Genomic DNA, 12017 nt, shown 5'->3' on the forward strand with positions numbered 1-12017 from the left:
TCTGAACAGGGACTGAACCCTCACCCCCCTGCAATAGAAGGCAAAGTCTCAACCACTGAACCACCAGGGAAGTCCTGAGACATGCACCTTTTTAAAAATAGCTCTTTCCCTTTTTGTCAGATACTAAGGGATATCTGATGCTCATAATCTCTCTTTATCTCATGGCCCATTTGAGTTCTGCTTTAAATTCACATGTGTGCATGCACACACATACATCTACACATGCATGTGCATACATCTGTATACCTATGTTTGATCTATATCAATGTATGCACACACACACACAGAAACTAGACCCTGCACTTTTCCCCTTGGTGTCAGTACATCAGCAACTGCGATGCCCTGAGTGGCACTTCCTCTGTCCTCTAAGTACGCAGGGAGCGGGCGCGGCCCCACACAGTCATCGTAACTGACATCTGTGGGCAGGGCACCGAGGTACGCCTCAATCACGCGTGCCTGGCGGAGAATGCTCACTCATGCACCTGCTTCAACGGTGTGAGTGCAGCCTGCGGCTTTCCCTTGATTGATGTTGGTGCAACTGCTTCACGGGCTCTGTGGGTGAAGGGAAGTGGGCTCTGCTCAGAGCAGTTGGTGGAGCCTCGCACCTTCCACTTGACACTGCACACGGAATAACAAGTTAGAGGGGTGGGTGCCTGTGCGTGCGGACTCACCACGCCCTCACAGACAAACCAAAAAGGCACCCAACCTTAAAATAAAACAACAAAAACCGAGGCTTTGAAAACCAGGAAACAAGCCAGCGAAGGAAGCATCTGTCTCTTTCACTCGGAACAAACCTCACCCCCCCCCCCGAGAATCATACATGTTTACACACACTCACACCCCACCCCACCCCCAGCTACCGCCATCCAAGGACCATCGACTTTACTACTTCCAGGCTTTCTTAACGACTTACTTTTCATTAACTAAGTCAATTTGTTTGTTGCCCAAAACTGTAACAGCGTTCACGGAATCATCCTGTCCCACCAAAAGACAGGGGGAAAAAATGCCTTCTTGAGCAAATGTCACAAATTTCAACAAGGTTCAATCTACCCTAAAGTGGACGTGATTTACTAAATCATATCCATATGGGTAACTCCTTGTCTTTTCACAACCATTTCTTATTTTCAAAACAAAACTATCATATGTAAAGTCAGCTAAGGTCAAAACCCGATTTTGGGATTTCCAGTGCCCTACAAACAAACCCAGCCGGCCACACACATTCCCGGGTGAAGATCTAGTGAGATCCACAGGCTTCCTTCCTCCTCAGACTGGGCTGTCCTTTTAGTCTCTTCCACTGTAAGATCTGAGGCAATAACTATAATTTTAGAAAAACCTGATAAGAAAAACCCAAGGCAGAAAATATTTGTATATTCTAGGAAAATCACATATACCACACACGAAAAAAAATCACCAATTGGATGCCAAAATATCTCTGGCTTTTAAAACCACTCCATATACCCAGCTGCAGGACAGATAGCAATTCCAGCAAAAATGTAATACTTGTATTTTTGGTTGAACTGTGTAAAACTACCATTTTTTGTACAACTGAAATACTAACAACTTCACATGGATCAATTCAACTATTTCCTAAACATGCCACAATACTTCCAGAGATTTCAGTCTTTAGTGCAAAGAACCTTCATTCTCCAAGTCAGCCCACTTCCAGCCACACTCCGCCTCCTCCTCTCTTCATCTCCTTCCCTCTTTCCCTGCACCTCCTCCATGCACAGCATCAGGTAGAGGCTGGAAGAAAAAGGGGTTCTGAGTAGTTACCTGGAATCAGATCTAGATATGGGCCCAGTTTCCAGGTCCAGAGGTAGACTTACATGTCCATTCAGAAAGGTCTTTAGAAGGGCTCTAAAAATAACATTTTCTTCTCTTATGCCTTCTACTCAGGGACCTTCTGTTCTAATAATGGCATTCACTCATCCAAGGTGGATTTAAGACAACACCTGAAAACAAAACTGCTTATCACACGGCGCGGTTTGAATTCTGAACTCTATACCTAAGCTAATCACAGCTCACTTTTCACCTTTTACATACATTTTCTCCCACTGGTCTCGCAACCGCCTTAACATTTTCTAGCCACCTTGCTTGCTTCTTCTAAGTAGTTTTTCACTGCAACACATGAGCTTTCCACATACATTCACAAAGTGGAATACAATAAGAAATTACTGCCCTGCTTTCCCTTACCATTTTGAGACAGGAATACGCATTTAAGTGAAATATCCACATCTAAAGGAAACCCATCTTTGCAGGAAGTAGAAAAATGGGCGGAAAAACCTGTATTTCCTAACTACATATGTAATAAACAGGAAGCGCACCTAGTGTGGCAGTCAAATGCATTCTGGAACCTTCTGACAGATGTCAAAGGTCAGAGATTAGAGAGAAAAGAATATCAATTGAGTGCAAGAGCATAGAAAAAAATCACTTGAAATTTTAAAGAATATGCGAGCACAAGATGCTGATACACTGCTGTCTTCAACAGATTGGAAGCCTAACAAGAACTAAATTCAACTCCCACTTCTAAGGAAATATATTAATTGATATACCGCTCTCATTTCCGTAGCTTTCCTTCCATGAAAATGCTGAGTATCTTCAATCCTCGGGGTTATCATCAAACTTATTTTGAATGTAATTGGGATGGGGAGACAGAAACTTCAAGAGTTTAGATTGTAATTACTAAGTCATGACTCAGTCAAAAGAAAATCAAGTGTCTACCTAATATGAGCTAAATTGTAAGATATTTATCTTTAGATAAGGCCACCCCTAAGAACTCAGTTTCTATACTATTATTCCCCTAGAGACACTGTAAATTCTGTATCAAAGACAAAAACAGAAATATGGGAAGCCCAGACACAAGTCCCCTCATTGTCCTGAGTAATAGGAGTGTTCATCTAATTTTATAGTATAGTCAATGTGACTCTAAACGACTGGCCTCAAGTCACCTATGATACATAGCAGCTGAAAATTACAATGATGGCTGATGTGTGTAGTATCATGGTTCTTTTTTAAGGGTGTCAATTTTTCTACCTAAATTCATGTTCTTTACAATAACCGTGAGGGGGTGAATTTTACTTCCATTTTAGGCACAAGGAAACTAAGACTCAGAAAGGTAAGTCACTTGCCCAAATTGACAAAGCTGGTTGTGAAACTACACATCAAACCCAATTCTTCCCCATCCCAAAGTCTCTGTCTGTTCTCCCTTGATCTTCTCTGGCAGAAGCCCACCAAGAAGTGAGTGTGAGGGTGCCAGGTGAGGACTTCTGTGAGCTGCAAAGCCCCTGCCTTCCCTACTGGACACAGGTATGGGACCACATTTACTCAGCCCCCGCTGGTGTGTGCCATGGGAGATGATGGCTTTGGGGAAGCCAGATCTTTTGGTTTCTTTGGGTAGATTAACCAGATTTTTATGTAATTAAGAAAAAAAACAAACCAACACTGCCAGCTAGTTCTCTAAACACACACATACATACACTTCCTTGTAAGGGCGGGCAGCATATTTGAGGGCGGGATCTGGCTCAGTGGGCCACCAATTTATAATATCTGTCATACCCCACACTGATGTCCATTTATTATATCCATCACAAAGCCACACAACGGTCCAAGTCCAAAGGTTCCAACAGAGCCTTTATGAATTTATATTAGGGTTCTGTTCAGGCTGCACATCTTTAAAACTACAAATGGTCTCACTGGACGTAAGGGTGGCACAAGCCTTGAGAGAAGCATGTATCCATCACATGTTCCATGCCTGCAAATGAACATGAAAATACCATCCCAGCCATGAAGCAGACAAGTCCAAAAACAGTGACAGCAGCCCCTGGGTTCAATTAGATCTGCACTGCGCCCGATCTGCAAACCGGCACAATTTCCAGAAAGGCAGACCACAAAAGCAAAAGGCACCTGCAGGAACCACTGTTCCCCCAACCTTTCTTGTCCCTCTTTCCCCTTCAAGTTTGATGATTTGGCAGTTCTGGAACTCTTCCGAGAGAAGTCAAGACTCACTCTGCCAGCCCCAGCTGTTCAAAGCTCAGCTCAATCTGTTCCATACAGTTGGCTGTATTATCACAATAATGTGGCTACAGTTCACCTTCATTTGCTGCAAAGATCATTAACTATCCCTCAGAGAGATCCAGCATTCAAGACAGAGCATGCCCGAGGCATAATAAACGGAGGTCTCTGGGTAACACAGTTCAAAAGAAGGTAAGACGATGCCAGCCAGGCCAGCTGACAGTTCCTACAGTCAGAGAAAAAGGAAGAAAACAAGGGCAGGAAGGATGCAAGAGAAAAAGGAAATGCAAGAACGTGCCTGGCAAACATGTATGTTCATGTGAAGAGTGAATAAAGAGGAAAAAAATTTTTTTGAAATAAAGACAGCAGGACATTTAATGTTAAATCACAGTGGAGACATGACTCCACTTGTCTGGCAACTGAAACATTCTACTACTAGAGAGAGAGTGAATTTGGAAGGAGCTTGAGAACAGAGCACATGAACTACAATCCTATACAGGAAGAAGGCAATACTCTGGACAATTTCAGTACTGTAGAAGACAGTGAATTCAGTCAAACCTGTCCTTAACTCATGTATCTGACCTCCCATTCATAAAACTGAATTAAAGTGTATTGTGGGTGTCTTTCTTCATTCAATTCACCCATTTCAATTAGTTTCACACGAGCCTCATTTGAATCTTGTTCACCAAACAATAAGCCAGCTCTACAAAAATACCCAGGGATCAGGCTGTCCCCTTCAAAGAAAGTACTGCAGGATACGAATACCCAAAAGTTCTTCAGTTGATCCTGAGAGCATCACAATCAATCCTTGTTCTAATGTGTGTGTTAGTCACTCAGCAATGTCAGACTCCTTGCAACCCCATGGACTGGGGCCCACCAGGCTCCTCCATCCATGGAATTCTCAGGCAAGAATACTGGAGGGGGTTGTCATTGTCTCCTCCAAGGGATCTTCCTGACCCAGGGATCAAACCCAAGTCTCCTGCATTGCAAGCAGATTCTTTACCATCTTAGCCCTCAGGGAAGCCCTCATCTGAATCTCATTCACCAACCAATAAGCCAGTGCTATAAAAGCACCCAGAGATCAGGCTGTCCCCTTTAAAGAAAGTATTGCAGGATATGAATACCCAGAAGTTCTTCAGTTGATCATGACAGCATCAAAATGAATCCTTGTTCTAAGTGAGTTGCAACTGTTACATTAATCTAAACCAAATGCCAGTCAATAAAGGATAGGTAACTGGTGGTGATGGACAACCAGGAGTTGGTGATGGACAGGGAAGCCTGGCGTGCCGCAGTCCATGGGCTCGCAGAGTCAGACACGACTGAGCAACTGAACCGAACCGAACTGAAAGTGAAGCAAGAATTTTACTGGCAGGCCTCATCTGCAAAAGATGTATTGGGTTGACCAAAAAGTTGTTACAGAAAACCCGAACAAAATTTTGGTCAAACCAACTCTTTCTTTGGAACTACCCAGGTAACATATTTAAAAAGCAAAAATCAATAGCTCCAGAGTCTCCATCTTCACTATTTTCTCTACCCTCTTTTCCTCAGTAAGAATTTATCCGTAAAGCAATGGTTCCCAACTGGGAGCAATTTTATCCTCCATGGTACTTTTCCAGCTGCACACCGGGGGAGTTGAGTGCTACTGGGAATTGGTGGGTTGAGGCCTGGGCTGTCACTGACTTCTATAACGCACAGGAAAAAACCCTACAATACGGAATTATCTAGCCCCAAATGTCAACAGTGTGGGCATTAACATCTCTGCCTGAGAGTTGTTTCAGGGATCCAACTCCCCTGTTGATAGTCTGTATTCTTTTTTTTTTTTTTTAACGAGCAGTAGAGCAGGAGTCTCTAAATACCTTCTTACTATCATTAAAATCCCTTCTCTTCACATAATAGTTAACATTTAACATAAATGAAAAGGAAGGCAAGGGGCAGAAATTTAAAGCTAATTTAGAGTACAATGGAACCCTGGCAAATCCTATTATAGCATCAAACTGCATAGGGCTCCAACCAGTGATTTCATTACTAAAAACATTAAAAAGTAAATAAAAATAGCATAGTCTAATTCAACTCACCTAGGAGGTAGCTTCAAAACATATGGACCCAAATAGCAAAAAAAAAAAAAAAAAAAAAAGAGAGCAAGATTTATATTTATAAAAAGGAAAAACATTCTTAGCCATCTATGTGGAAATACACAAATACACATACACACACCCCACCCACAAGCACAAACACACCCACACCCATACGGAGCCAAACCAGAAGGCTCAAAACCAAACTCAAGACCCAAGCCAAAAGCTCCCCTATTGGCTTTGAACAAAAGAAGCTCCCCTAAAGGCGGAAAAAAAGTTGGGATTGAACCTCTTCCTGAACGAGGAGAAGCAATCCCCCCATCACACCTGGAAACAAAGTCGTCGTCTTGGATGTATTCATCTGTCCTCAGCCCAAGAGCTCAGTGGAGTCACCCTAACATCTGTAGCGCTCGGCAGAAAATAATTTGCCGTGAGGTAATTTGGTGTAAGCTCAGGTCAAATCCTCATGTTGCCAAACGAACAGAACTGCCAAAAACCCTTTCCTGTTGCTTTAGCCCTCAGACTGATGTGGTTGCTCACCTGGTTGGCCGTCTCCTTCCCGGTGATTCTCACTCGCTTCCTTGGGGTTTGAGGTGTGTGTGTGTGGCTACAGGAAGGTCTGACATGCTTGGGCTCTTTGGCTTTCCTGGATTCCTCTTGGCAGCCGCACTCGGATGCCACAGCTCCTGGGAAGGAAGCAAGCAGAAGGGAGGTATAGTGTTGAACAGGGATAGAGCTATGACTTCCCAGACCGAGGAGAACATGTCCTGCCCTGCCAGGATGGGGAAATCGCTTTTGAAGTGGCGCCCGGGCTTCCCCAGCACAGACCATCCACAAGCTATTGTTTGGGTGAAGACTTCCACTGGACCATTCAGACGCAGGGACAAAGGAATTCATTCACTGCCTACCGAATGCTTACCATACATGAGGTACTAGGGGCAGGGAAAAATGGGCTGGGGAAACGCACGTGTCCTCAGAAGAGGAGAAAATATTCCAAAGGAAATTTTATTTGAACAGACTTTTTGGCAAAATGTTCCCTCTTGTGATAATAGAATACAGCATATGAATTCGATAATTTATGAAGCTGCTCGTCTGTAACTTGAATCTGGTTTTGTTACCATCCTAGCCACTCCCAGGGTCTAACCCCAAAGCGGCTTTCGTAAACAACCACTGACAGTATCAAGGTGATGAGATAATAGTGGGTTATTTGTCTCTGCTCTCAAAATGGAGAAAACTTAGGGGCAGCAGAACCAGATCATTTCTACCGTGACCAGGTCAAGCATGGAAATCTTTATTTGCAAACGCACTGATACCCACCAGAAATGTATTTAAAGACTGAAAACCTACACAGTTCAATCCCAGAAGCAAAACATGAAGACAGCAGCAATATTCAGCAACGGACACAAAGTACTTTCAAGTCTGGGCAGAATTCTAGACATTATTGAATCAGCCAATGGTACTACTTTAAACGGAATTCTCATCCTAAAGGTAATTACATTAAAACTCCTGAAGATTTCCTTCTTTAAAGTGCTTCCCTTTGATCAAAGAAGATTAGGGTTGAGCAGGAAGGATGTGTGGATGGAGCTAGAAGACCAGGAGGAGGGGTGTGGGAAGGCTCCCCTAAATCACATCCAAATCCATGATTCAGCAGTTCATTTGTAAAATGATAGATCAGTCATGTACTTTTTTTACTCATAAAACTAAATTAGCTTATTATCTATCCAACATTACATTCATTGGACTTACTGAATAAATTATGAAAATTTAAATCACAAATGAATTATATAATCAAATGTGGGGTTTTACTGCATGCCAAGAATGTATTTTCTCCTCCAGTGAAATTTTCTGGGATAAATGCAAAGTTAATCATAACACCTCCAAATCATCTTCAAGTTGCCCTGAATCAGAACACTGTGAACAGAGGAATCAAATCTGCATGTGTGTGTGTGCATGCACAATTTGTCTTCATCTTACACAATCATGGTTGGGACATCCAGCTAGTTTGCTAAGCAAAGTAGCAGTTGGGATTTCTTTAAGTTGCTTGAGTACAGCAGCCAGTGTCAGGGCAATTTTATTTAAGAATATATTTTTCTGAATAAATATGGTGGATGCTACATTTTTGGGAGTCCTCCTGAAGAATATAAATAAACTATTGATGAGTACCCGTCAATTAGAATCCTCCTCTAGTATGTGGTATTTGTGATTTATGACAGGAAAATCATTCATTTCCCTAGTGATCATGGAGAAGTCTGCTGAATTTTATATAATATAATTGAAGAGACAGTAAGTCAAAACATATAAAGCATCCTTCATACTTATCTTAGCCATCTGCAAAGTATCTTATAGGCACAAACTATTTAACATCATGTCAGGCTGTTTTATGAGTTTCCCAGGAATTTTAAGTTATTTAAACATGAGCATTTTGCAGTCCCAGTACAAAAACCCAAAGAAGCAAATTTTAGGTACTCAATCTAGGAAGTCTCCCCATGGCCATGCCATGCTCATCCACGATGACTCACAAAAAAAGCTGAGAAAAGCAGTGATACAGGCACTCCTGATCAAAGAGGGATGCTAACGGAATAGCAGAAAAATTGAATTTCCTGAGAAACATATGAAGAAAGACATAGAAACAAATAGCAGAAAACTTTATATCCTATTGAGTGATAGGAGGCTGCTTGTTTTTTTTTTCTCCTTCCCTTTTCCCTCAGTAAGATTAAGCCTGATGTGAAAAATGCTTACATCTAATCCAAATTCATCAACTAAACAGAAAAAGGAAGTTAAGAAGGAAAGAAAACAAGAAGGAAGGAAGGAACAAGGGAAGCAGCGCCATTTTACCCAGTACTGAAGGAAGACTGGCTGGAGAGGTCCATGAATCCATGGACCTGAGTCCACGTGGCATTTCCTTCATAGGGAACCAGAGCTACTTACAATGGTCAACTTTTCTAGCTGTGAGATGATGGTGGTGGTTCCTGTCCTTCACTGTCCCAGGCTTTTGAGCACTCCAGTCTCTAACACCCTCCCTGCCCACCTTGGCCTACACAGCCCTAAAACTGTTCATAGCTTTGGCTCAAATGTCTGCTGATCACCATCAGAGGAACTAATGTCCTCCTTCCTTTGTGCCCTGACCGAGCTTTCCACTCTGCTTCCATAGCACTTCTTTTTTTTTTTTACGTAGCACTTCTTATCTGCAGGCTGACTAGCTGACATTTTCTCCCACCAGAACCAAATGCTTTGAGGACAAATTCAGCACTTTATCTTTTATCTCCAGAGTTTTGTAGAGGGTCTACAATACAGTAAGTGTTCAACAAACAACTGCTGAATAACTAACACCAGTGAACAGAGAAACATGTTAATTTTTCCAAAGACAAAAATGGCTAGAAAATAAAGAACCTACTTCACCTATTTCTGCCCTCCAAATATTTTAGAAGAGTTCTAAAGACAGGATATTTTTAAATATAAGGGAAAATATGTTCTCAAAGAGAAAAGATAAATAACCTCATATAAAATATCACAAGGATAGTGGACATTATAAATTATAACTGTGAAACTCTACAGTCTTTTGAAATCTATGTAGGGCTTCCCTTTAGTTCTACCCTTTCATCTTTCCCAAGATTTCTTTTTCCATCATTGAGTGGTTCATGCTAAAGACCAAAATGACGCAGGGACACTTATGTGCAAAGACACAAAATCTCCCCACTCTTTACAAACATTCACGATTCCAAGGTCCAGCAAAAACTCTGGCCAGTTGCCCAGAGAGCTTTTCGAAACCATTCCAAATGACTTAATCTTCCCCCACCCTCTAACTATGGCTTGGGGTTACATTTTACAATGACTATCCTAAAAAGTGTGCATTACTTATAATTGATGAAAAATATGATAGTCTTGGAAACACACACACACGTTGAAACTATTTCCTATGTCCATTTGAGGCCAAGTCATGGCTCTCAAAGAGTCACAGCTGCTAATTCATCAGGCTAAAAGGTCACACTATAGGGTGACTATGGAGCCAGACAGCTTGCATTTGAACATATACTAGCTTTGGGACCTTGGCAAGTTAGAAATCCTACCATGCCTTGACCTTCACCTCTAAATGGAAAAAAATAATGGTGGCTGCCCCCCCAGGAGCATTCTGCAGGGCAGAAAAGTTAATACAGATAAAACAAATAGATACATACATGACATACAGTAAGCATTCCATAATAAAGCTACTGCTGTATAATCATCTTCAAATATTCTTGTCCTTACATGACTGTCGTAGAACATTCCAGAAGAGAAGAACATGCACCTCAGCAAGTCTCTGCTATAAAGTCACTGCCATTTTAAGCATAAGGCATAGACAACAGTATGACTAGACATATGATTAGACAAAAAACACTGTTTTGAGCTACACACCAGAGTATACAGGGAAAATCCTACAATGCTTACTAACAATGTGTTCTAAGCCAGGTTTCTTGCCTCTCTGAGCCTGCTTATTTATTATCCAGTGAGATTAGTTATTGTCACCATTATCTTCACCATAGCTAATGCTCGTGATAAAACCTCAATTACATATACAAGAGCATCTCCAATATACCGATGAGCTATGCACTCGTTATACTTTCATTCCTCCCATTTTCTATCTAAATCCAAGAACTTGCTGCAATTCACGTCAGTTTTCCAAGATTCGCTTGTTTTTCTCCCTCTCCCTTCCACACTGGATCATGTCTGACAGAAGAAAAAGAAAACACTAAAACAAAAAGCAAAACAGTTTTGTTTTTGAAAAAAACCCAATCAAACATTCCTGATGAATGAGTTCCCTATTTCGTTGAGCCAAGAGTATCTGTTGCAATAAGTACGTGAGGGAGCCAAAAAAAGGTGGGGGGGGGGGATGAATAGTTACCATAAAACCATATTAAAAAAGCAGAGTATGGAACATGAATTGTTAATATCAAGTCAGTTATAAACAGAATAAACAGTGACCTCTTTCCCCAAGTTTGGACTTAGCAGACAAAGGGAAATAAGGTACAAAGTGATGCTCATTTCTCACTTTGAAAACAGATGGTGAGCAGTATCTGAGAAGAGTGAATTGCACATCCTTCTAGATTATTTCTGCGGGATTAGATAAGACCAAAAAAAGACACTGAGCATATAAGTAATCTAATAAAAATCAGCTTTTATGTTCTCTCTCCTTTTCATAACTGAGCAGCATATAAAAAACTAAAGATTGGACATCAAAAAGATTTGTGTATAGGCTTTTATTAACTCTTATATAGCTTATTTGTGCCCCCAGATGTTATTTAAAACATCTTTGGGGCCAAAGTGTTCTGATATAAGATAAAAGGAAATTTATCATTAAACAAAATGAATTTGCCACCTCAATAAATGACAAGATGGGTGTATTTCTCAAATTTCAAGTATCCATGTGTGTCTACTGCAAACATAAATCACAATAAAAATAGCTCAAAAAATAGATATAAATATCTAATCCTATATCATATTTTCTTTTTTTTTTTTTTTTTTTTTTCATAATCCTATATCATATTTTCTTAAATGATGTCACAGATGAAGGGAAAAGTCTATATATAATTTTTTCTTAGTTTTTAGAAGACTAAAATTCAGAACAGTGATGTGATTTGATGAAGTTCACACAGCTAATAACTGCAGTATCAGGAGTTGAGTCCAGAGTTTTCCAAATCCACCATCTTCCCCATTAAATTATGCCTCCTCTGAGAATACACCTTCACAATGGAGATCTGTGAAGGCCATGAAAGGAAACACAGATTGGAGTCAAGTAGTGGTGTCCATTCAATGTTTTTATTTTATTCAATCCGTATAAGGAGACATTGAAACAGTTACAGACAGATTAAAACAACAACAACAAAACTGAACTGTTCTCCCTCTAACAATGTTTTCTGGTTAGATGTTTATCTCTTTGATGACATGGTTTAATGAAAG

At 40.9% G+C, this 12017-nt stretch overlaps 1 protein-coding gene across 25 annotated transcripts in view; it reads right to left on the reverse strand.

Annotated features, from left to right (window-relative positions):
- The window catches only part of LOC122697542, a 650597-nt gene that overhangs the window by 332094 nt on the left and 306486 nt on the right, over positions 1-12017 (reverse strand). For 23 of the 25 annotated variants that reach the window (XR_006342085.1, XR_006342094.1, XR_006342096.1 and 20 more), the window contains one exon: positions 6624-6769. Coding sequence is in view for 10 of the 25 variants with exons in the window: in XM_043908410.1 (XP_043764345.1) it covers positions 6624-6769 (146 nt within the window). In the remaining 15 variants the exon portion in view is untranslated. Of the gene's footprint in view, positions 1-185; positions 6098-6623; positions 6770-12017 lie in introns of those variants that run through there. The other 2 variants (XR_006342086.1, XM_043908408.1) reach the window with 2 other exon arrangements.

This window comes from Cervus elaphus, chromosome 7 (assembly GCF_910594005.1).
Source record: "Cervus elaphus chromosome 7, mCerEla1.1, whole genome shotgun sequence".
In the NCBI taxonomy this organism is placed as follows: domain Eukaryota; kingdom Metazoa; phylum Chordata; class Mammalia; order Artiodactyla; family Cervidae; genus Cervus; species Cervus elaphus.